This window comes from Raphanus sativus, chromosome 6, assembly GCF_000801105.2.
Source record: "Raphanus sativus cultivar WK10039 chromosome 6, ASM80110v3, whole genome shotgun sequence".
NCBI classification, from domain to species: domain Eukaryota; kingdom Viridiplantae; phylum Streptophyta; class Magnoliopsida; order Brassicales; family Brassicaceae; genus Raphanus; species Raphanus sativus.
The window spans coordinates 51,789,777-51,813,496 of record NC_079516.1 but is presented as its reverse complement, the minus strand read 5'-3'; the positions used below and the strand labels follow the sequence as shown (position 1 = coordinate 51,813,496).

At 35.1% G+C, this 23,720-nt stretch overlaps 6 protein-coding genes across 6 annotated transcripts; 1 reads left to right on the top strand and 5 right to left on the bottom strand.

Moving 5' to 3' along the window:
* Positions 1–108: 108 nt before the first annotated feature.
* Positions 109–1,154, bottom strand: LOC108806403 (3-isopropylmalate dehydratase small subunit 2). Its single transcript, XM_018578509.2, has one exon. It carries the CDS (start codon positions 1,098–1,100, stop codon positions 330–332), a length of 771 nt encoding a protein of 256 aa, XP_018434011.1. The 5' UTR covers positions 1,101–1,154; the 3' UTR covers positions 109–329.
* A 447-nt stretch (positions 1,155–1,601) lies between these two features.
* On the bottom strand, positions 1,602–2,991 carry LOC108806226 (3-isopropylmalate dehydratase small subunit 1). The gene is made up of 2 exons (XM_018578277.2): positions 2,167–2,991; positions 1,602–1,826 (listed from the first exon to the last, which is right to left on the bottom strand). Exon 1 carries the CDS (start codon positions 2,932–2,934, stop codon positions 2,179–2,181), a length of 756 nt encoding a protein of 251 aa, XP_018433779.2. The 5' UTR covers positions 2,935–2,991; the 3' UTR covers positions 1,602–1,826; positions 2,167–2,178.
* Positions 2,992–3,382: 391 nt separating this feature from the next.
* Positions 3,383–6,554, bottom strand: LOC108809137 (prolyl 4-hydroxylase 1). The gene is made up of 12 exons (XM_018581272.2): positions 6,330–6,554; positions 6,019–6,066; positions 5,601–5,657; positions 5,402–5,454; positions 5,191–5,256; positions 4,813–4,887; positions 4,608–4,682; positions 4,432–4,502; positions 4,256–4,307; positions 3,942–4,031; positions 3,725–3,817; positions 3,383–3,641 (listed from the first exon to the last, which is right to left on the bottom strand). The coding sequence occupies exons 1-12, from the start codon at positions 6,394–6,396 to the stop codon at positions 3,525–3,527; spliced, it is 864 nt and encodes a 287-aa protein (XP_018436774.1). The 5' UTR covers positions 6,397–6,554; the 3' UTR covers positions 3,383–3,524.
* A 485-nt stretch (positions 6,555–7,039) lies between these two features.
* On the top strand, positions 7,040–10,426 carry LOC108813599 (signal peptide peptidase-like 3). The gene is made up of 14 exons (XM_018586196.2): positions 7,040–7,289; positions 7,380–7,541; positions 7,614–7,725; positions 7,804–7,923; positions 8,022–8,176; positions 8,494–8,673; positions 8,761–8,795; positions 8,889–9,045; positions 9,157–9,210; positions 9,292–9,384; positions 9,461–9,603; positions 9,695–9,765; positions 9,870–9,953; positions 10,049–10,426. The coding sequence occupies exons 1-14, from the start codon at positions 7,131–7,133 to the stop codon at positions 10,156–10,158; spliced, it is 1,635 nt and encodes a 544-aa protein (XP_018441698.2). The 5' UTR covers positions 7,040–7,130; the 3' UTR covers positions 10,159–10,426.
* Positions 10,427–11,643: 1,217 nt separating this feature from the next.
* On the bottom strand, positions 11,644–12,470 carry LOC108809802 (transcription factor IBH1). The gene has a single exon (XM_018581945.2). It carries the CDS (start codon positions 12,399–12,401, stop codon positions 11,940–11,942), a length of 462 nt encoding a protein of 153 aa, XP_018437447.1. The 5' UTR covers positions 12,402–12,470; the 3' UTR covers positions 11,644–11,939.
* Positions 12,471–18,331: 5,861 nt separating this feature from the next.
* LOC108834440 (probable pectinesterase/pectinesterase inhibitor 16) lies at positions 18,332–20,476 on the bottom strand. Its single transcript, XM_018607777.2, has 2 exons — positions 19,529–20,476; positions 18,332–19,246 (listed from the first exon to the last, which is right to left on the bottom strand). The coding sequence occupies exons 1-2, from the start codon at positions 20,430–20,432 to the stop codon at positions 18,576–18,578; spliced, it is 1,575 nt and encodes a 524-aa protein (XP_018463279.2). The 5' UTR covers positions 20,433–20,476; the 3' UTR covers positions 18,332–18,575.
* Between the last annotated feature and the right edge of the window lie 3,244 nt (positions 20,477–23,720).

Genomic DNA, 23,720 nt, shown 5'->3' with positions numbered 1-23,720 from the left:
TTAAAAAGAAAATAAAATATATACAACAATAAAAACTACAAAATAAAGTCTTCAGTTATCATTCAATTTACCATATACTAAATAGTAATAAGTTTATACAAACACAAGGGTAACAATCTTATATCATTTGCTTTCAAAAAAAAAATCTTACATCATTTTAACATCAAACAACCCCATTTTCACATGTGATCAGTTGAAACACATTGTTTCTCAATCATTTTCTTGGAACATGTTTTCTTCTTGCCTTTAGATTTCTTATTCATTACATAAAACAACAACAACAATAACAACGTGGAAGAACACACATCAATATTAAATTATGAAGATAGTTAAGCTACTGATGGAGAAGGAATCATTCCCACCTTCCTCGCATAAGCAAAGATACCACCAGCATCAATAACCGGTCCTGCATCACCAATCGCCTTCAGCTTATACTGCTTACCAGTCGTGTGATTAGTCAGTAAACCACCACTATCCCTCAGCTCGATCGTCACCGTGTCTCCTGTCGTACACTCGTCGCAGACTCTAACCTCTGACTCGAGGGGAAACACCTCTCCCGTAGCCACCGAGTTACGGAAAAAGATCCTTGCGTAAGTCTGAGCAACAACGGCTTTAGCTCCTGCTGCTCCTAGACAGACAGGAGCATGTTCACGTGACGACCCGCAACCAAAGTTCTCACCGGCGACTATGATGGAGTATTTAGATTTGATCTCTCCTGGCTCAACGAAGCGGGGTTTGTGGGAGTCTGGTAGACCGGAGAGGGCGTTAGAGCCGATCTCGTCACGCTCTTGCTGGTTGGAAGGGAAGATGCATGCTTTGTCTGCTGGGATGATCTGGTCGGTGTCTATGTTGTCTTTCAAGACGAAGCATAGACCGTGGAAGGTGGTTTTGGCTAGCGAGTCGGATCCCTCGGAGGAAGAGGCAGTGGCACGTGGGATGATGAAGGATGCGCGACGTGAAGAGAGGGAGATAGATGACGGGAGGAAGGAAGCGGAACTGGTGATTTTGAGGGAAGGAGATCGGAAGGGAATGAAGGAGGGAGAAGTTTTGCTTGATGAGGAAGGCAAGGCTCTGGAGAATGTAGGTAGAGAAGACGCCATTTGTGTGTGTTTGGGCTCTACTATCAAAGTTGTTGTCTGAGTGAGTAACAGAGAAGCAGACAGACAGATTATAAAAGGAAACATCTGTGTACCCATATATTTACGAATGTGCCACTTAGGAATTCTAAACGTGCGTTTTGAGACACTAGGGTAGGTCGCGGTGAAACAAAAGGTGCTGTTAATTTTTTTCACCCTTTTTTCGCGTCAGAAATGGATGCCAAAAAGAAAATGTTACACTTCATGTTATTGGTTTCCGATTTCATATATGTATTATATGCTTTCTAGACAAAACATGTGTTAAAACCTACTTATAATACTTCCAGGGTCAACAACCGGAGCGTAGGTGGTTTGAGAAAACAAAGCTCTGGTCGATTCTGTTCTTACGACCGGAAGATTAGATTAAGATTAAGAGATGAGAAAACTCATAGTAACTTATGAGTTGCTATATGGGTAACAGGTCAACATTATTTTGCAAAATCCAAACACAGTAGACATAATATATAAACTGAAACAAAAGAGACTAAACCAATAGTCAAATATACATCCATAAAACATAGATTAAAACATAGATTAAGGTTCACAAATTCTTGAAACATACATCTACTTATTGTTCTTTTTTATTGGACGACACGAAAAGAAGACTGGAATAGAAGCTGAGAATCACTTACCCTCGAAGATACTTCTAGGTGGTAAGAGAACTCTCATCGCCATGCACTGAGACCGACCCTGCATAACAAAACAGAGTAGAGTCTTAGAGAAGAAATAAAGAAGAACGCCTTGTTTTTTTTTTTACTATTTGACACGTCTTACTGCTAAAGTAAGTTAGCATAGTAAAACATGAAACGATAAGCCAAAGACATAATTTTACACTATATCCTCCAAGACAACTACAAGCCAAAAGACTTTTCAAGTTTTTTGAACATCTTAGTGAAAAAAAAGGAACGAAACTTTAAATGAAACACCTGATAAGTGACATCAAGTCTAGAACAAGTCATTATCATCCTCACTCAACATCAACTACTTGACTACTCCTAACTACATGTTACTATGCTTCACTACATAATACCTGTCGGAGAAATCAAGCAGCAGCTGCAGAGGGAATCATGCCAGCTTTCCTAGCATAAGCAAAGATACCACCAGCATCAATCACAGGCCCAGCGTCACCAATAGCCTTAAGCTTATACTCTTTCCCCGTCGTATGATTAATCAAAACACTATCCCCTTCCCTCAGCTCCACCGTCGCCACGTCACCCGTCTTGCACTCATCGCAAACCCTAACCTCCGAGTCCAGCGGATAAACCTCACCCGTCGCCACCGAGTTCCTGAAAAAGATCCTCGCGAACGACTGCGCCACCACCGCCTTCGCCCCCGCCGCTCCGAGACACACCGGCGCGTGCTCGCGGGACGACCCGCACCCGAAGTTCTCCCCGCCGATCACGATCGAGTACTTCGTCTTCGTCTCACCGGGCTCGACGAACCGGTCCGCGTAGGAGGCGGGGAGGCCGACGAGCGCGTGGGAGCCGAGCTTCTCGTACTCGTCGGGGTTGGACGGGACGAGGGTGAGGAACTCCGCGGGGATGATCTGGTCCGTGTCGATGTTGTCGCCGACGACGTAGCAGAGGCCGTGGAAGGTCTTTCTCTCCTGCGCCTCGGCGGCGGAGCGGGTTACGAAGGGTGATGGTGCGGAGCGAGCGACGAGGGGTTTGGGATTGAAGGAGGCGGAGGAGTCGAATCTGAGGAATGGTGATTGGAAGGAAGGTGATCTGTTGGGAGATGGTAGGGTTCGTGGGGACAGTGTAGGGTTTACAGATCGGAGAGAAGCCGCCGCCGCCATGGTTTGTTTGATGTGTCCGAAAACGAGTCAAAATGGTCTCTACTGGAGAAATGTGATTACAAGTGGAGAGTTATTGTAAGTATTTTCATTTTTCTCATATTTATCAACAATCCCCTAGATAAGAATATGTTTAATTTTTGAGACAAATGTTTAGAATCTTTGATTAAATTAAATTTAGTCTAGATTTTCAATTTAAAATCAATTAAAATTAACTATATTAACCTAATTATACGTTAGTATTAGCCTATTTAAGTTTTCCATGTAGAATTAGTAACGAGATTTTGATACAAAATTAGATGTAAAGTTATCAAACTTCTAAAGTGTATCTCAACAATGATTATACAATATTAGGTTGAAATTTAAATATAGTAACATAATGTTGTTGATAATAACATTCGGCTCTATACTATATGGTCAACCAAGGGGATTTGTTGTTGGAGGTGAGAAGTGAAAAAAACACCTCCATATTCATGTGTATGCAAATGATAGCTTTTAAAATTCAAAGGTCAAAATGAAAATATACTAAAGCTCTAAGATTCTATAACATTTGCAGTATAAGTCCCTCTGGTTCCTTTGGTTGTATAAGTTTTTCAAATCCTTCGAGAAGTAGCTTTTTGTCTCATCCATTTGGTAGCTGACCATTTCTCTCCAGACAGGACTTCACATCCCCCATGTATGCTATTCGGATCTGACTGTCCATCAAGTCCCTGCATAACACAAGACACAAAGACCATAATGAACACAAAGAAGTTTAGAGAAAGTGAGACATGAAAGTGATCGAAGAAGATACCATGCTCCAGAAGAGCACTGCGTTTCCTTTGGTGGGTTTCACGGAGATGCCTTTCATGATTTTGCCACCACAAGTGCATTCACCGTCACCAGCCTGCATTTCGAAAACATATATATATATATACACATTGGTTTTATAACAGAGAGAAGAAACAAATGTGCATTGTATGATCACATAGCTAAAGAGAATCATCCACCAGAGGAAGAAGAATTTATACCAAAGGAAAATAAGTTTCTCCTCCTTCAACGTCATCTGTTAAATACATTAGCATTGTTGCTACGCGTTGACCACCACGCTTCAAATTGAACTGCGGGGAACATACAAAAATAATGATGAACACACTAAGATAAACTTAAAGTTTAGTCCTAAAGATGAAGGTAAAGTAACTAATCCAACTAAACATTATTGATCAAAACCAAAAAAAAACTATTACAATGTTCTATCCTCTATTTACCATTTTTGACCAAGGGCAAGAGTTTCCTCCATCAAACTACTAATGATATATAAAATGAAACAGCACCAAAGGCTTACAGTGTCACCAAAGTAATCGTGATGCGGTCTGTAAAATTGGTTCGGCTCGTATCTGCATTGCAACATGTTTTGTTTCATCAAATCAAGAAAAGAGCTTTATTTGCTTTTTAATTATTAGAATAGTTGTGACCAAAAAAAAATTATAAGAATATTAAAGGTTGCAATTGGTGACGCACCTTAGGACTTGAATGAGTTCTCCATTCTCCGCTGGTACTTGAGAGAAGACTGCAATTCGCTTTTCAATTGCCTGATAGCAAAAAGAAAAAGGAATACAATTGTACAAAAATGTAAGTTGATCAGATCGAAATGACACACCTTGTAAGAATACACTCAAAGAGAGTCGGTAACTTACCTGTATCATTGGATAACTTCTTTCTACATGAGTTAAAAACATTCCAGAGCTTGTCCTCACATCACTTTTAACTCCCTAAGCATGACAATGAGGGAGTAAATAAGTCTCCAAGGCATAAACTATAGCATTTGTACTGGCTTCCAGTGTTTGATTGAATGAATAGATCTTCTTTTTCTATAACAGATCAAAGGGAATTTGGCAATACCTTTCCTGTTTTTATATCGACAACAGTGGAGACCTGAAGGCGAGGCCGAGCGATTGCTTTTAAGTATTCACATTCCTGTCGATTATACAAATCAGGATAACAAAACTAAAGTTGTTTAAAGGTAATACAAAAAAAAAAGATAAAAGCCATTTCGCTAACTCTTGTGATTAGTGCTATTAGAACTGAGTCTAAGGTTTGGTTTGTTTTTCAAATCTTATATTTTCCTAGCTAAAATGAACATGATTAAAATAAGGTTAAGGCCTGTGTTCCCAAAAAAAAAATAAAAGAGGGTTAAGGCCTAACATACTTTGAATATGTTCATCTAGAAACATGATAACTGAATGAACTAAACACTACTAGAGGGGACGCGTAAGTTACCTCTGAGCTAAGAAAGTTATGAAGCACAATAATTCGAGGGGACCAACTAACTACTTCAGGCTTAACCTGCACTAAATCAGATAAACATTAGCTTGAAGGAAACATAAATGACCTCGTTTTGACCATCACTTTTAACTGGTAGAGGTGTAAAAACAATGAAATTGTGAGGAAAAGAAAAAGAATAAGCCAAATGGATATATGATAGAATTACATAGCCAAGCCGTAATATTTCTGCATCTTTGTCATTTGCCCACCGGGAAACATCTGAAACATAAACGAGCCTTGTATTAAATTATCATAACAGATCCACAAATTAAGCTCTCCAAGAAAGTCAGAACGGAACCTATTTGTGTCAACCTATATGCAATCAATCATCATTTTGGCCAATATATTATTATTATCAGACCAACCTCGAAGATATCGGGCGCTTTGTCCTCGAAGTCCTCTTATGGATGGAAATCCAGTTCCTAAAAAGAACAAGTAGAAGCTAGTAAGGAAACCACGACAAAACAAGCCAAAAAAACATTACAAAGATCTCTTTACTAATCATAGAGTACAACTTATTTAGTAGTGTGTTCCAAAATTCAAAAACGCATTAGTGTTTACACTGCATTGTCCTCTCTCAATACTTAACAGAAGAGCACACATATAGCCTTAGTTTCTCAGCTATAAATTTCAGCAAGAACATACCAAAACATCTGCCAAGAATCAAATACGTTCACACAACAACAAAAACATGTAACCATGTTTGTCTATTTCCAAACACACATCTACAAGCTAACACACATAAACGTACAAACAAACAAAAAAGGAAGAGAGAGGAGTTACCGTATGAATCTTCCAATCTATCAATAAAGGCCAATTGTAACAAGGCACCTGCAGATTCCATGAAAAAAAAAAGAGAGAAGAAACACAATCTCCATGAGTTACCAAAAATGCCGTTTCAAATTTCTCATGAAGTCGATGTCGAACTTTAATCTCACGGCAATGACAAGCGCATTCCGGTTAGCCGGAAAAAAAAACTTGGAAGATCTAAAATATCAATTTTTTTTATTATTCCGGCTAATGATTTATAGTCGACCATTTGATCATTGCATACAAGGGTCGACTATAAATAGAGAGAGAGAGAGAGAGAGTACCTATGATCATTCCGACAGTGACAAATGTCAATAGACCGAACACGATCCTCATGGCAGGTGCAGCCATGTCTTCTTGTTTATTCGATCTCCGACCAAAAAGAAAAAGTTTTGGGAAGAAACAGAGAGATTAGTAACAGTCTTTGCTTGCACAAGATCTTAATTGAGATTTGAGTGTGGAGAAACGTCAGAGGAGAGGAGTTTCTTGAAAAAGACCTTTTGTTTTTTAAAAAAAATAATATAATATACTCTATAATATATTGCGCTTCCTTCCTTTTTTTTTTTTTCCTTTCATTTTTTTTTATTTATTATAATTATTTTTAATGCTCTTTTCCTCTTTTACTTTTTTTTTTTACAAAAATATTCATCATATTATCTTATCAACTCGAATATACATATCTTTACCAATGATTTTCTGGTGAACTGTTGTAATGTTTTATTGGTCTGATAATTGACAAGAGTCATATACATCGTGGGAGGGATCTACAAACATTTTCTCAAGTAGCTGGAAATTATTATTATTTTTCTCTATAGAACTAAATAATTGATGAATGTTTGCTAAATTATTGAGGTAAGGCAACGCACCAAAACAACAACACAAATCCGTCTCATATTGTATTATAAATAAAAATTAATGTTACTAATTAGATTATTATATCTAATCGCAAAAAATATAAGGAAAAAAAGAAGACGTTATATAATAATAATCGACCGTCCGATATATATCCTAAACGCTTTTAACCGCAAAACTCTTTGCCCTCTTCTTCTTCCCCTTTCTCCCCGATTTGATCCGTCGGTTGCGTCATGTCATCGTCTGATCCGCCGCGCCACCGATTCTCCGCGGTAGTACTAACTCTCCTTCTGCTAGGATTCTCCGTCGCGGTGGCAGACGATGCGTCTTGGAGCGAAGATACAACAAGCAGCAGCCTCGAGACTCCTGGCTGTACCAATAAGTTTCAAATGGTAACTAACAACAAAAAGTTTCTTTCTTTTTTTTGTTTGAGTGTCGTGTCGTTTACTGAATGAATGAATGCTCGTCTGTGCAAACAACAGGTTAAGATCTTGAACTGGGTTGATGGTGTTGAGAGTGACGACTTCCTCACCGGTTTAACCGCTCAATTCGGAGCGTCTTTGCCTTCTGATCCTGACCAATCCGTTAGATCTCCTGTTGCCTTTGTACATCCGTTGGACTCGTGTTCCAATCTCTCTTCTAGGGTCAGTCGAAAGTGTGATCCTTTCTCTCCAAAGTCAATGCCTTTTTCACTTAACATTTGGCTCTGTTTTCAGTTAGATGGACGTATTGCCTTGTCGATCCGTGGGAGCTGTGCTTTCACAGAGAAGGCGAAACATGCTGAGGCAGCTGGTGCTTCTGCTCTGCTTGTTATTAATGACAAAGAAGGTTCTGTCTGCCTTTCAATACCGTTTTGGATTTTGTAGCTGTCTGTCTAATTTAGTGTCATGATGATCTTTTTGTCAGATCTTGATGAGATGGGATGTATGGAAAAGGACACATCTTTGAATGTCAGCATACCTGTCTTAATGATCTCTAAGTCAAGCGGGGATGCTCTCAACAGGTCTATGGTAGATAACAAGAGTGGTGAGTGAGCCCCTATTGTTGTCCCACTTCAGTTATTTTTTTTTTAAATCTCTCAGACATTAAATAGGCTTATTGAGTTGTTGATCTTCTCTTTGTAGTTGAGCTTCTGTTGTATGCACCAACTCGTCCTGCTGTGGACCTCACAGCAGGATTGTTGTTACTCATGGCTGTTGGAACTGTTGTCGTTGCATCTCTGTGGTCAGACCTTACAGATCCTGACCAAGCTAATGAATCTTACAGCATATTAGCAAAGGTTTGCATCCTTTTTCTTTTTGTTAATAAAAAAGTTTATATATTTCCAAGACCTTCTTTGGTGATCACCATTACTAGCTATACTAGTACATTGTTGTTAATCTCTTTTTACTAGTTATGATTTCATATCATTTTACAACAAACTATCTTAAATATCTTTTGCACGTGTTGTACATCTCCCATATAGATTCGCTAGTAAGTCTGTGGACTTAGTGAATGTAATGTATATTTAGTAGCTGGCGAGCTTTTATGATGTTGAGTTACCAAGATGTCTTATCAAAGAAGTAAGATTTGACTTAAAACTTAATTTTTCTCCAGGAATTTAACAGTGCTGGAACCAGAAAAGATGACCCAGAGAAGGAGATCCTTGATATAAGTGTCACTGGTGCTGTATTTTTTATAGTAACAGCGTCCATTTTTCTGCTACTTCTTTTCTACTTTATGTCATCATGGTTTGTATGGGTGCTCACCATATTCTTCTGCATCGGTGGCATGCAGGTAACAACAAGTTGTAGAAATATTGAGATCGAATCTATGTTTTATTTTATTTTTTTCCCATACTAAGTGTGGCTGTTGATTTTTTAGGGTATGCATAACATCATTACGGCAGTTTTGCTGAGGTATTCAAAAATTATTTCTAAATATATCACTTCTCTATTTTTTATTCTGGTTAAGCATCTCTTGATGTATACAAGTTTGTGATCCGCCTGCAGAAAATGGAGACATCTTGGTCGGAGATCTGTGAACCTCCGTTTGCTTGGGACAATGTCATGGATGTCACTTTTGGTGAATATCTTTTGTCTAGCGTTTGCTGTCTTCTGGTTTGTGAAACGGCACACATCTTATGCTTGGGCTGGGCAAGACATCTTGGTAAAGCTCTCTTTTCTTCACGCAGTGAAAAGCTTATAGAAGTCGTTTCCTCTTAGTTTCTTACGATTGCTTTATCTGTTAACTTAGTTTTATATCCATTTTTTTTCGCAGGGCATCTGTCTGATGATCACAGCCTTGCAAGTTGTTCGATTACCTAACATCAAGGTAGTTAACCTGGCTTGTTACGTGTTGAGTGAGACATGGTGGTTCTCTGTTTTTTTGTGCTGATAGATATATGTACTCCAGGTTGCTACTGTTCTTCTTTGCTGTGCGTTTGTCTATGACATCTTCTGGGTCTTCATATCACCATTGATATTTCACGAGAGTGTTATGATTGTGGTGAGTTTCTAAATCTAAACCCTTCTTTTTTTATATCCTCATTGTAGTCTTTACTTGAGATCCCTTCTCTGTATAGGTTGCCCAAGGAGACAGCAGCAGTGGGGAGTCCATTCCTATGTTACTGAGGATTCCTCGGTTTTTCGATCCTTGGGGTGGCTATGACATGATTGGTTTTGGGGACATCCTCTTCCCCGGTTTGCTCATTTCCTTTGTTTCCAGGTACTTACATTCTTAGAGCTTCAAAAGATGACTATGTTTAGTTCTTTTCTTTTTTTTAACTTTAGTGTATGCTCTCTTCTCTTTGGTCCAGATATGACAAGGTCAAAAAGAGAGTAATCTCAAGTGGATACTTCCTTTGGTTGACTATAGGCTATGGAGTTGGTAAGTTTTAACTCTGCTAACATAGCTGAAGCATTTTTTTTTTATTTGAACAAGAAAACATAAAATTGATTGCCTATTCATCCTCTTCCTGTTCTGTTGTGTAGGTCTGTTACTGACATATCTAGGTCTATATCTAATGGACGGACATGGCCAGCCTGCGCTACTGTACATCGTACCATGCACACTCGGTAATAATACAAGAAACTCGAGCTTCTCTTCCTCTTATCTGATCTTGTCCATGGCTTTCAAACAAAAACCTGATTTGTTGTTTGTTTCTCTCTAGGTTTGGCCGTCGTTCTGGGGTTGGTAAGAGGAGAGCTTAAAGAACTATGGAACTACGGTATCGAGGAAACAGAGTCTCACACGCCGGAGGATCCTCTGCCTGTGGCATAGAAACATGATTCAACAAATCTAATGGTGTGCGACCAAACGAACCAGATCAGCTTTCCCCTGATCATCGAGCACAACTTGAAAAGGAAAGGTTCTGTAGTAAGACTCATGTCGACATGTTTGTACAGAGTCCATATAATCTTCTTGAGTTCAGACACACACAGTAACCATTACTCCGTAGTATTTCAAGTTTTTTCAAAGTCCCTTTTGTTAAATACATATATAGTCATCTTTCAGTTCCATAAAAACTTTCAACGTTTGTCATATAAAATGATTAAGGGAACAAAATGAAAATCTGATGAAAGGTTTAGTGCACGATCAGTTTTTGATTTGAACTTGTGGAATTGACCAATCAGTGACCAGTCTATTTGTGTGCACGTATATAATTACTGATAAAGTAGGACAGCCTTATGAAATATACAGTATGTGTAACAAACTGCATAATATATAATATGACGTGATTGTATGTGACTGTGTTATATAACTTGATTTTAATCCGGCTTGAATTTCTGTAGCTAGTGTGTGACTTATAAAAGGAATGTAACTTTTTAATGACGAGTAATTTAACCATAACTTTTTTTCAAAAAGAAAAAAATTAACCATAACATTCTAATAAATTATGCCAACTAAACTTTTCAGAAAAATATGGAGACAACACACTGTCGCCAGATATAACAATCACTACGAACTGTAATACTTTTTGGATTTTTAAACTAGATATAGTTTATTTTTTAAAACATTAACACTCATATAATATTGTATACGCTTTACAAAAGTAAAAATTTGGTAAAATTATGCTTTACAAATTTAAGTTGTTAATTTTATGATAGTTGTAGTGAGAACTGTAATTTATTTTGTAAATTATAGTAGGTATACTATAATCTCCATTCATATAAACATCATCTATATTATTAAAACCAAAGTACAAAATAAAAATATAAAACATAATTTGCTATTTTTAAATTGTATTATATCTTTTATATTTTTGTTTCACTTTTACTGTATTTACCATAAAAATTTGACATCGTTTATTTTAACATGTTTTAATCATAATAATTTCACATGTATTAGATGAAATTGTTCCATTAACAAAAAATTTAAACCGGTTAACAAATAATTTCTTTTTTACACAATCAATTAGACATGAATATTGAGGTACACATTACATATCAAAATTTTCTGTTTGGATATTATAAACTTCTCAACAAGATTTGAGATATCAGGGTTTTTGGATTTTCTGTTTGGATATTATAAATTTTTCAACAGGATTCGAGTTGGATTCTTCTGAACCCAGATATGTTTGATGAACATAAAAATATCTAAATAATCTATATTTTTTCTTAAATAATTTATTTTTAAAAAGAAGTAAAAACTAATACAGCTTGGATGCGCGGATTAAAAATCAGTTCATGATTACAATCAAGACAAGCCAAGCAGATAATAGCTATAAAGAGGAAAACGAAAGAAGTGCGTAGCTCAAACGGCAAGTTCCCAAACCCTAATGTTTATAATATTTTAATACAAGAAAGCAATATCATGATAGATATATATATAAAATTCCTTATTATCAAAATTAAAGAAAAGAAAACTAAAAGAAGAAAATTCTTTCTTTACTTAACTAAAACATATCCACACATTTCGTATGTATATATCCTATCTTACACGTATGTATATATAACATATAAGAATATATGTACACATATATATGCGTCATGATCACCCAATTCCAATACTATGTATTTTGGAGATAAGCCAAATATTATATGCATCATTGATGATGATCATCATTTGGCAGATAAGCCGTCAACGAGACACTGCATAACCTTGACCTGCATACTAAGGCACTTGATGTAATGAGCCGTCTCTTCCATCAGCTTTGATGTCTCCATTGCTCCGCCTCCCGGTAGAAGATTCCTCAGCCTCTCCGCATCCACGGGATCTCTCCGGTTACTCCTCCTCAGCCACGTCACCCTCTTCTTCCTTCTAGAAAATATTACGACTTTGTTGTTCTCTTTGGCGGCTCGGCGCAAGAGGGCTCTGCTCCACAGCCGATTAGTCCCTCCGGCTGCTCTGGCCATGGATACGTATGCAGCCTTCTTGATCTTCTTCACACGGTTGTTTGTTGTGTCGTCAGGAGAATTGAAAGCGTTTTGTCTTCTGAGATTTGAGAGGGATTGAAGGAAGTGGAGGGCAAAGACATCCTTTTCAGGGACGTCTGTGTTTATGGGTTTGTCTGCAGAGGCCATTGTTTGGGTTCTTAGAGCAAAATGAACAACGTGAGGTGAGAACCTTTATAATAAAAAAAAAAAGTGAGAACAACACAATATTAGGGTTAATAAATAAACGGAGATGAGAGAGACTGTAGAGAGGGGAAAATATAATATTTTATTTTTTCTTATACTAAAACTTTTCTTTTACAAATAGGTTTTTAGGTCACAAGACACACAACTATTGAAAATCCTATATAAAGTTATATGACTATATAAATGTAGACCTAAAAGTTTGCTTTTTAGATAATTGTTAGCTCATTGTCTAAATATGACTAGAGTTGAAAAGAAAACCATGAAGAGATGTTGATAAGTAGATGAGCTATATTGGCTTTTGAGATTTGATAGATTGAGTATTGGAGTTTAATTGACCCATCAAATTTAGTTGCATTGAAGTATGGGAATATGAAGTTATAACGGGTAGTTTTTATCAATGGTGACATGAATAAAATAATAAGAAGTTTTGTATTGGGGGTTTAATACCAAAATATGAAATGAAAAATTTATAGTATTACTTAAAACTTTTGAAACTCGTCTGATGTGGTTTAGTATAATTTTAGAATGTTTACTGGTGAATAATAGATGTGTTAAACCATTACCTATTATAATTTTTAATGAAATGTTATAGCAAAACCTATGAATTTGGATAAGTATAATACGCGCCTAGGGTTATAAAGTCTTGAATAAATAAATAGAAATTTAGTGTAAAACGATGTTTTGGCTTGAAGAAAAAGGGTGATGCTAATAGATTAACAGAACTTGGCTATTTTTGATAAATTTTTGAAAATATATACATATACATTAAGCTCTTTTGGCTCATAGCTTTGTATAAACGGAAAAAGGAGCAATTGGGAGCACACATCAGATTATGGAAGCTCGTATTTATATTTATCTGTTTGTTTGTTTTATAAAAGGTTAAGTTTAGTGACGAATGCGTATGGGTTAATTAACGTAAACAGCTAACAGAGACGATTATGACAATATTAGGGAAGCTATACATATATCTTATCTAATATGTATGTATTTATGTGAGCATTAGTTGACAATTAATGACTGGTATGGAATGATTCTGGAAAACATCTAACCTCATTTATATTGCAAAATAATTAACGAGCCCCCCACCCCCAAATTTTTTTTTTTGCTAAAAAAAAGGGTAAACCCGGATCAATAATGACCCAAGACTAATTTCCGGGTGAAGATACAATCCACAGATATATTCCTGAAATTTTCAATTTATTTAATAATATTTATAAATTACTTGCTCGATATATCTTAAACAAAAGCACAACACAACGCTCTTAAAACAACATGTTGAGGATTTTTATTCGATCATGATCGAGTTTGAAGTATACGTTAGTTCGGGAAGTAACCCAACTGAGAAAACAAATGATTTATCAGAGGGAGGAGTGTTTGTAAGCGACTAAGCACAGTACCCACTCGCATCATCAAACACAAAAACGTGACAAAAGTTGATCAACTACATATAAAATATTCATCAAATCACCATGCAAGAGCAACAACAAAATATAAATAATATCTTCTTCACCTTTTCTTAGTATATGAGATAAATAATAATTCAATTGGTTTGACCTAAACATGACAGCATTATATGTAAACTATATAATAAACAAAATTAGAAAAGACAACCCTTGTTTAAGAAAAAAATGAACAACAGCCCACAGAATAAAAGTAAAGAAGAGAAGAGACTTGAGGAATACGATTTGTGTTTGGTTAAGGCTATAATTTAGCATTAGTCCCATCTCTTTTGTGTTAATCACTCTCTCCCTACCGCTTTGCCGCCGGACGTATTTTTCACGCCATTAACTATTTTGTATATTATTAGTATTATTATCATATATCTCTATTAAAAAAATCCAACTCCATAATTGTTCCCTTAAAGAATCCAAAAGTTTTTATACAAGGTTTCAAATTATTCATCTATTATGTCATAGAAGAATTATTTTAAATTTTATAAGCTAAAAATTTTCGGGAAATGATATTTTACAGCCACAGAAATGATATTTAAGAGTCAAACTCAAAAACTAACAGAATAAAAAGATAATTTTTAAGTAATATAGATTAGCTAAAGGAGTTAAAGAAGTGGTAGAGTGGACCCAGTAATGGGCCAACCACCACATGAAGGCACATGGCTATGACCTTTACCCACCCTCCACTTTTCTTTCTCTCTTATCTTTATCTTTTAATTTATGCTTTAATTATTTGATTAATATTAACCACACCGATCGTTTTATTTGATTCTCCTCCTCATTTTCTGTAATTGATAGTTTTAGTGTTGGTGCTAACTTCAAATATTCAACTAATAATGTAAACACAAAATAGAAAAGTTCAAAACAGTAATAATAGTGACAACTATGAAGCTGAAGAAAATAAATCGAAACGTGTGAAAAGTCACGTCATCACTGACGTCTCCTTTCTATTGTCAGTTGTTTTATTACTACGTTTATTAAAAAAAAAAGACGGCTGATTAAGCTTGACGTTACAACTGTCGGCGACTCTGTTCTGTAATGGCTGACGTGGCTCCGTTAATACTTTTCCGGTGGACAACATGACGGCGCTACTTTTCTTTCGTTTTTGTTTTTTTTTTTTGTTTTTTTCATCAGAGGGACCAAACCAACGAGGCCATGACTCCAGAATAATGTGCAAGTAATTTTAATCAGAACAATATATGTTTATTTCATGCTGTGAAGTATCTATATATATATATATATATAACAAGGAGTATCTATATATATATAAGTTACAAAAAAAGTATCTATATATATATATATCCCCAAACTTTTTATGTTTGTTATATACAACAAGGAACAGTTTTTTTCACTCAAATTGGCAAAACTATAACGGCTAAGCGGTAGGTAAGATCTGAGAATGTACTAAAAAATTTCATACGGAGTTCGAAATTTCGTTTATCAAAATTACAGTTATGTAAAAGTAGTCCAGTAAAATTAGCAAATTTACAGTTATGTATTTTTGCTTAGGGAACTTATATTGGTAGTCCAGTAAAAGTAAAAGGCGATCCGGTAATCACATTAGTTAAAGCCAAACTTGTGTCAAATAGTCTGTTGGCTCTTTGGAAAAAGTCCGCTTTGTATATTAAATGCATTTTTATCTAAACTAATTGAATCAGCCAATATGATATATAGATAAACTTAATGAGAAATTAACCAATCCACAAAGTTAAACACCGGTAAGAAAACCAAAATTTTACCAACATTGAATTACTCTATTGGTTAAACCTCTAAGTTACCAAAAATGTAAGCTTTTGAGTTTTTGGTCAACTGTAAGATATGAGAGATTTGTTCTTCAAGAAAGAGTTTTATTTTATGCTTTGGATTTTGTTGTAAAAGAGTGTACCAAAACCTATAGATAAACGGGTGATTATAGACCTCTTAATCAAGAAAAAAGAAAACCAAAAATTATTGGAGATTCGAAAAGTAGCTCTCATAAATACAAGCATGGATGATGTCCTTAACGCATCTGCCAATTAATCTGGCTGAAGACTTTTTAAAGCTATACGGCCCTTTCTATCCACAGAAAACGAAGATTGCTTGAGAAACCAGCCTAATAGAGTAGTTTTCAGTTTGGGATTTGTTCTAGTTAAAAACACATAAAGCGAGGCCAGGTATTTAAAAGCATAGTCAGAAAACCTAAGTCGTGTGAGAACCTTTTGCCAAATGGAACTACTTAAGTCGCAGTGAAACATCAAATGGTCTCTTGTCTCTGATTGAAGATTACAAATGCAGCAAGATAAAGGACCCTTCATCCCCCGTGCAACCAGACCAAACCGCTTAGAAAGTTAGATGACTACAAATGCAGCAAGATAAATGACCGTTCATCTCCCGTGCAACAAGACCTAACCGCATAGAAAGTTATTAAGATATTTTTTTTGGTAATCAGAAAGTTATTAAGATGAGAAGATGAAAACATGTTTGGTCATTTTGGAATATGACCTTTGAACTAAGCTATACATGAGCAACTTGTAGCATCTTTCATTTTCAGTAATGAATAGCAAAAAAAAAAACTGTATATCTGCAAATGTTCGCTTAAACATGTTAATTAGTTTGAAATAAGTAATTAGAAGGTGAAAACTTTAATTTCAGGTTTCATTTTTTAAAAATGGATATTTATATTGTATACCCAACACACTTGTTAAGAATTACTACACGTTGTAACATCTAACCAAATCAATTGAAGGAATGTCTAGTTTTTGATTGTTCATCAGTACGTGTATATACATTTGTTGAATAGTTGTTTTCTTTACTTGTTCAGATTTGTTTATTCTGGTTCAGACAAAATTCTTGTAAGAATCAAGTGATAGTTCATATAAAAAGGATATTGAATATTAGAGACCATGCTATGATAAGTTTGAAACTCGACAATATGAATCGTACTAGTTAAGCATGCATGTTTGGACTATGTTCGGACCAAGTAAGTTATTAGAAATGTACAACGCTACGAGTTTTGTTGGTTACTAGATTACTAAAACTTATATAAGCGGACATAATACGCAAGGGTTTGCACGTGGATTTGGCCACACATATACACACGTAAATGCAATATATACATATGGAATTCATTATTTGATGGATTGTCCGAGTTGATAAAACGGAACTGTGGAAAAATAAATGGTAGGCCAATCTTGCCTATTGTTAGAGAGGCAAGATTTTAATTTTTTTAATACTCGGAACGAAGACTAATTCTTAATCAACTGTTTTATTTTTCATTTAAATTTTCAACTATCGTTTATCAACATTATATGTTTCAATTATGGTTAGTTGGTATGAGCCTATGAGGCTCTGGGTCTCATTCAAATTAAAATTATATATTTTATATCATTTTACAAAGTTTCAACGAGTGCTTACATATCCGAAAGTGCATCCAGGATGGTAAGATTAGCTAACTGAAAAAAAAATCTCCAAAATGCAATAGTGAGTATAGTTCTTTACACTTGTCATCTCTCATGTCCACAAGACGTAACATAGGAATTTAATTAACTACTCATAAATTTTTTAATTAGCTAGCTACTTTCAGTTCAACATATATTTGGTTGTAACATGTGCACATGAAATATCTCCCCAAAAATTCCAAGCCATCACATATTGTCACACACTCGCATCTTAACAGTTTTTACTGATGTAGACATTCTTTATTAATAGACCGACCATTTGACCAAAATTATTCAGTAAAAAAAGCTTGTAGCCAATAAAGATTACAATTAATCATTTCATTCAACGAACAGACTAGTAGCAACAAGCCAGATAAAGCTACAGTGAAGTTGGGTAATCAAACCACTTGCAAGGCTGTGATATTCTTATACTCAATGATATGACAATGAACATTTCACATAGTTCAACAACCAAAACAGACCACTTGTATAGATATCTAATTCTTAATGCGAATAACCGAATTTCTCCGGCGCTGGTGGAAAGGCTTCCAAAGATTATTCGATTGGAATTCTGTTAGTCGGATACTTCCGGTTATAAAAAAAACGGACCACTTGCATGGCTTCTTACTATAGGAGGAGACATAAATTAAAGCGGTTTATGTTTATACAAATAAGTTGATAGACAAAATTAGGGGAAACAAATTAAGAGAATTCTGTTTATTAAAGTTCTAATAGAAACAAAAGTGCAAATCCAATCAGATGTTGATAGGGAGAGCATAAAACCCCAAGATACAAAAAATAATTCAATAAGTCTTCTACATCGTTTATAGGCACCATGTTTAGAAATAGATGGGCTTAGGCCTTATCAATAGATAGAAATTTAGGTCCAAGAGTTTGCATAGTCTGGTTTACACTTCATTACTATCTACAATGGTCTACTAATTTCGTTGGCAAAAATAGAAATGTATTCATTAGCAGTTACCACAAGTTGAAAATTTATTGTTTCTTGATAGTTATTAGTACAAAGATGTCTATGTCTATTTATATATACAGAAATTGTGAATAACAATCCATCCAAATTTTATTCTCCAACTTTTCTTTACATTCTCATAAACAAATCATAGAAACAAAATGAGATTATTTAACACACGGTTGGAAAAAAAATAAGAAGTATTAATCACAATTCAACTAAGACGACTGTAAAACCCTTTAGATAATTGTGTCGCACTCCAGCTTAACATTAAACAAGCTCACTTCACAAGGCCAGAGTCGAAACTAACGCCCGTTGACGGCAGCCACATCGTCCCGTCAATGAAACCGGCAACAGTGAATCCTTCCGCTTCCTTCACCAATAAAGTCGGATGATACCCAGCCCATTTAACCCGACCCGAAATCGATGATCCGGGACCTATATTCTCAAACTCCCCATAAAACAGAGTTTTGAGACCGAAACTACCAGTCCAAGTAGACCAACCCGACGGGTGGATCGACCCATCGAGGAAAGACTGCATCACCACCGTCCTCGAATACGCTTTCCAAGGCCGACCAAGGAAAGTCAGTGACTGCGCCGTGATCTTGCAATTCTGTATAGAAATTCCACTGTTTTGTTCCGGGTGGCTCCGTCCTTGCGCCGTCACGAAGTTTTTCTGACCCGGTAAGGGCTTCCGGGCAACGATGTTGCATGACTGGAATACGACGGCTGAGTTTCCGAATATAAAGTCGACGGTTCCGGTGATGTCTGTGTCTCGATAGAACTGTCGTTTCGAATGTGTGTAGAGTGAGTCTTGGTATCCCTCGACGGAGCATCGATACACTACGGATTTGTCTGCTCCGACACGGAGAGCCACCGCTTGCTCCGATTTGGGTCCGGCGCTGTTCACGAATGTTATGTCCCGCGCTATAAATCCCTCTCCCATAGCAGCTTCAAGATTTTAAAATAAAAAATCGTTAACCGATTTTAATCAAGTCAAAACCGTACCAAACCGAAGCAGGAGGAAAAATATTAAATTCAGATTTCTTAAAATTAAAATATTTTCATTTTGTTAAAATACTCTGTTTCATTTGATTTATGTATTTTTTTATAACCAATTATTAAAATTATAAATGAAATAGACATTTTTATTTAGTATTGTTAAAAATAGTTTCTAATAAACTTATTAATCGTCGAAATAATTCACATATATCTAATTATATTGTAACTTACCGACGGTGGCAGATTGGTAAGTAGTCCAGCCGCCTCTATTGCTTCGGCTACCGACAATGATCGTTTTACCCTTACCATCACCAACTAACATAACATTCTTCTGCTTTGTCGGAATCTTGATGTTTTCATGATAGGTCCCAGCTTTCAGGTGAATTACTGTCCTGCCACCACTACTAGCCAACGATGAAGACAACGCTTCTCCTACGGTTTTGTGAGTTCCACTACCATCTGCAGCTACCACCGCATCAATCTTCAGTTCCTCCACCGAAGCTTCTAGAAGCCTCCTTTCCTCTGGCCAAGTAACATACCTCGGATAATGCGCCTGTTCCGACAAGAGACTCCGGCCTTTTGACTTCACGGATACGAACAACTCAAGCGAGTTGGTCAACAAACCGGTGAGGTTTCTTGCGACGAAATCCATCGCAATTCCGTGTTTGTAAGACTTCGATTTTTCTTGGAGGCTTTGCTGACAAGTCTCTTGGTTTGTGAGTGCTGCGGTTAGCCATGTATGAACGTCTTCATCCTCATCATCGCTTGATGCTTTGTCTCGCATCATGCTGATGCGTGATAACATTTCAAGTGTGTCGTCGAGAAGTTCAAGGCAGTCGTGGATGGGATCGACCATGTGGACTTGTGCGGTTCGATGAGAAAGAGTGAGATTGAAAGCGAGAGAACGAGCCAAGACAGCATGGTTTATGCTCTCTTGGACCGATGCCAGAAACCCTTGTTTGGTTCTCGATGATGAACTTCGATGCCTCGAGAATCTTGAGAAATGGGAGTTGGAATTGGAGTTGGTGACAGCTGAAGTGGTTTGAATTACGTATAGGAAGTTTATGATGATCAGTAAAATCATTAGTGTTTTTGAAATCCTATGATGTAATATTGATGATGATGATGAAGCCATTATAGTTATGAAACTTAATGATTTACGAGTAGTAGTATAGTAGTAGCAGCTTAATGATGCATGTGTATATATATTAGCATTCATTGTAATATTCGTTATTATTTTAATTTTTGTGTTAGTTTTTCTTACTACCACACGACTCCGAAGTGTCCAGCAAAATGATATACCAAAATGAATAACGCGGACAAAAACTTGTAATATCTCCAAAATATTAAACAATAATTCATCCATATTAACTTTTATAGTGTATTTCAAAAAAAAAAACTTTAATAGTATAATAAGACAGTACCTGATCTACTCTTCCATATGATATAACTAATGACTTATAAGTTTGTGATATTTCAGAATATTTGATGTTTTACCAAGCTAAATCGTTACCAGTATATTGGTGTAAAATAGGATTTAGAGGAAGTCACAACTCACAAGTACCATATTTTTACGTTATTGACAAAAAGAAAAAGAGAGAAACCATATATATGTGCATCGATGCAACCAAGTTAACATTTCACAAAAATTATGACTGAATTTACATTAGTGGTCCACATATGTATGATATATGAAGTTAATTCTTTAAACGCAAACCTTAAGAGTGAAGTAACGATGTATAGGGCTTTAAAATTGCCAGTCTGTGCGTAATATTCACAATCATTTGCTGCTTTTTAATCATAGAGCTACGACGTATGACGTATATGCTTTCTTTTATTGCGAATATAAACATATTATTATATTCTAGTATGCATGATATAGTTGATCTATATGCATGCAAAGTAAGTGAAGTTCATCTATATTTGTTTTTGGTTACCATATATTAATTTAATGACCAAATTAAAGTGTGAACATTCTAAAGCAAACCGCGTCTAATTTGTTCATACCGTTTTACAAACAACTCATCATAAAGTAGTTTGACTAAGGATTCATTAATGCTTCTACACTAGGAGATATGGGCTTCAAGTCCCAGTGAAAACGGAATTATGCGAATTAAAGGAAATAATGCTTATAAGAGATTCTATAGCATGGCGCAAGGAGTATCGTCAGGCATAGATCCGATACAATGGTTCAGGTGAAGTGATGCAGTCAGTGACGGGTAAAATTGTCGGTTGTAATATCGTTTGTAACATTCTCATAGTTTGTAATGGCATAATTATCCAGAATTAAAAAAAAAATATTTATGTTATGAATGCACAATTAATACGAATAGAAATATAATATAGCATAATGTCACCGTCTTGAGATATATATTTTCTACCTCGACAGTTCAACGCTAGTTAACTACAATGAACATAACAGTATGTGTATTTTTCTAATTCCAGAAGAAGTTGGGACTTACGGTCTTAATTTCTCCCCTCAGCCCAGAGTTAACCTTTAGTCTTAAATTGGCATTTTGAATCCACTTTTTTTTTAATCCACTCTTTCTACCGGATTTCGAACCAGAAGCACAACAATACCAACATTTGCACTCTCAAGCTAACAGTCTATTACGTCCGGTGGTTATAACCGTATTTGTTTACATGAATCACACCGTTTATCCCACTATGTCTGCTTATATACGTATACTACTCTTAATAGTAAGTAATATATTTGAAAACCATCTTTCAGAAAATATTAAGTAATATATTAATCAATCTTAGAGCATGGATAAGGATGCCACTAAACTTATGGAGTATATGCCTCCAGTGGATCTTACGAGTGACTTCACACATTGTCTATCTAAATAGTACTTGACAACATAAAATTGTCTATATTAATAATTGCTGAATCTCTGGTCTTGTCCAATAAATGCAAGCGTAACTAATCGAGCAATAATGTGCCTATATAATACTACAAGTTAAATCAACTAACATATACTCTCTCTGTACCATTTTAATTGGTGTTTAAAGTTTCTATACAAAGATTAAGAAAATATAAATTTCTATACAATTTATTTTAGTTACATAAAATTGCATTAAATAAAATCAGTCTAACCAATAAGAAAAACATATAGTATTTTCTAATTGGTTGAAAGTTTCAATTGACATTAAATTTTATCTAGAAATGTGAGAACATCACTTATAATAGAACAAAATAAAAATGCTTAAACATTAATTAAAATGGTACAGAGGGAGTATTGAAGAACAAAAGTTTGCTCACCGCTGTTAAGTAATATAGTTCGGATTTTTGTCTTATATATTATTTGTATAAATAGGTATATAGTTGCGTTACTAAATAAGTCTAAACATATGTAGTATTTTGTTAGTGTTTCTTAATGCCAAAGGAGCGTGAAAAGCACAATCAATGATGTGAGTACTTCAATATACGTGTGTTTTATATATGTAGATTGGGTTGATTAATTTCTATAAATAGCAAAACTCCAGCTTGCAATCTTAAAGCCCTCGATTATTATGTGATGATAAGAAGGATATTGGAATAATTTTTCATCCAAAAGCAAATATTTAAAGCTTGCAAATTATTCGAATGATAGACTGGTCCTCACGCCTTTGTAACAATACATTCTTTGTGGATGTGAGGAGCTCTACTTTTCAATTAGTTTTTCAACTAGATAGAGACTATTGCAGTCAAATAATATGCTTCATCGTTCCAAACCTAGAATTAATATCGTGGGTAACACTTTTTAAAACAAATTAACGAAATATAAGAAAAAATTAGAACTTGTGTTATAATATATTAACTAGATTTTGACCCGCCCTTAAAAAGGGCGAGTATATTTTTTATTGGAAAAATTATTTTACATAATAAAATTTATGATTTTTGATAAATTATATATTTTAACTTTTTTATGAAATTTATCTTAAGTTTACTTATATGACTTATTTTTTTATTTTAAATATTACTAAATTTTTGAAGACTCTAAATAAATTTAACCCGTAATATGATTTTTTTACTTAACCCGAAGTTAAACTCATTTTACACTGGTTTTCTTTTTAATTTAAATAAAATATTTTATATCTTCAACACTCTTTGTATTGAAAAAAATCATTTGTGCGTTTCAAAATAATTTCTATTATTTTATTAAATTTAGTTTTTATGATTTAGTTTTTATTTTTAAACGAAACTATTTTTAAGGAGTTGAGATAATTGAGACATGTATTATGATTTTATTGATTTAATCATTTGTTATTTCAATTTGATTTTATTTTGAGGTTTAATTTAATAAATTTTTTCAAATCATTAATAACGTGAAAGATTTTTTGAAAATATATGGTGTAAACATTTAGGAGACAAAATTTTCAAAAAGCCAAGAACTGAATTATATTAAATATTCTTTAATGTAATTGCAAAATAATGACTTTT

Excerpts from the sequence above, each read along its gene's own strand:
- LOC108806403 (XM_018578509.2), bottom strand. The coding sequence starts at position 1,100 with ATGGCGTCTTCTCTACCTACATTCTCCAGAGCCTTGCCTTCCTCATCA.
- LOC108806226 (XM_018578277.2), bottom strand. The coding sequence starts at position 2,934 with ATGGCGGCGGCGGCTTCTCTCCGATCTGTAAACCCTACACTGTCCCCA.
- LOC108809137 (XM_018581272.2), bottom strand. The coding sequence starts at position 6,396 with ATGGCTGCACCTGCCATGAGGATCGTGTTCGGTCTATTGACATTTGTC. Across the intron at positions 4,503-4,607 it reads GAAGTTATCCAATGATACAG|GCAATTGAAAAGCGAATTGC; the intron begins GTAAGTTACCGA and ends TTTTGCTATCAG. Across the intron at positions 3,642-3,724 it reads CAGTGCTCTTCTGGAGCATG|GGACTTGATGGACAGTCAGA; the intron begins GTATCTTCTTCG and ends TGTGTTATGCAG.
- LOC108813599 (XM_018586196.2), top strand. The coding sequence starts at position 7,131 with ATGTCATCGTCTGATCCGCCGCGCCACCGATTCTCCGCGGTAGTACTA. Across the intron at positions 7,924-8,021 it reads TATGGTAGATAACAAGAGTG|TTGAGCTTCTGTTGTATGCA; the intron begins GTGAGTGAGCCC and ends TTCTCTTTGTAG. Across the intron at positions 8,796-8,888 it reads ATTACGGCAGTTTTGCTGAG|AAAATGGAGACATCTTGGTC; the intron begins GTATTCAAAAAT and ends ATCCGCCTGCAG.
- LOC108809802 (XM_018581945.2), bottom strand. The coding sequence starts at position 12,401 with ATGGCCTCTGCAGACAAACCCATAAACACAGACGTCCCTGAAAAGGAT.
- LOC108834440 (XM_018607777.2), bottom strand. The coding sequence starts at position 20,432 with ATGGCTTCATCATCATCATCAATATTACATCATAGGATTTCAAAAACA. Across the intron at positions 19,247-19,528 it reads TTACCAATCTGCCACCGTCG|CTGCTATGGGAGAGGGATTT; the intron begins GTAAGTTACAAT and ends AAAATCTTGAAG.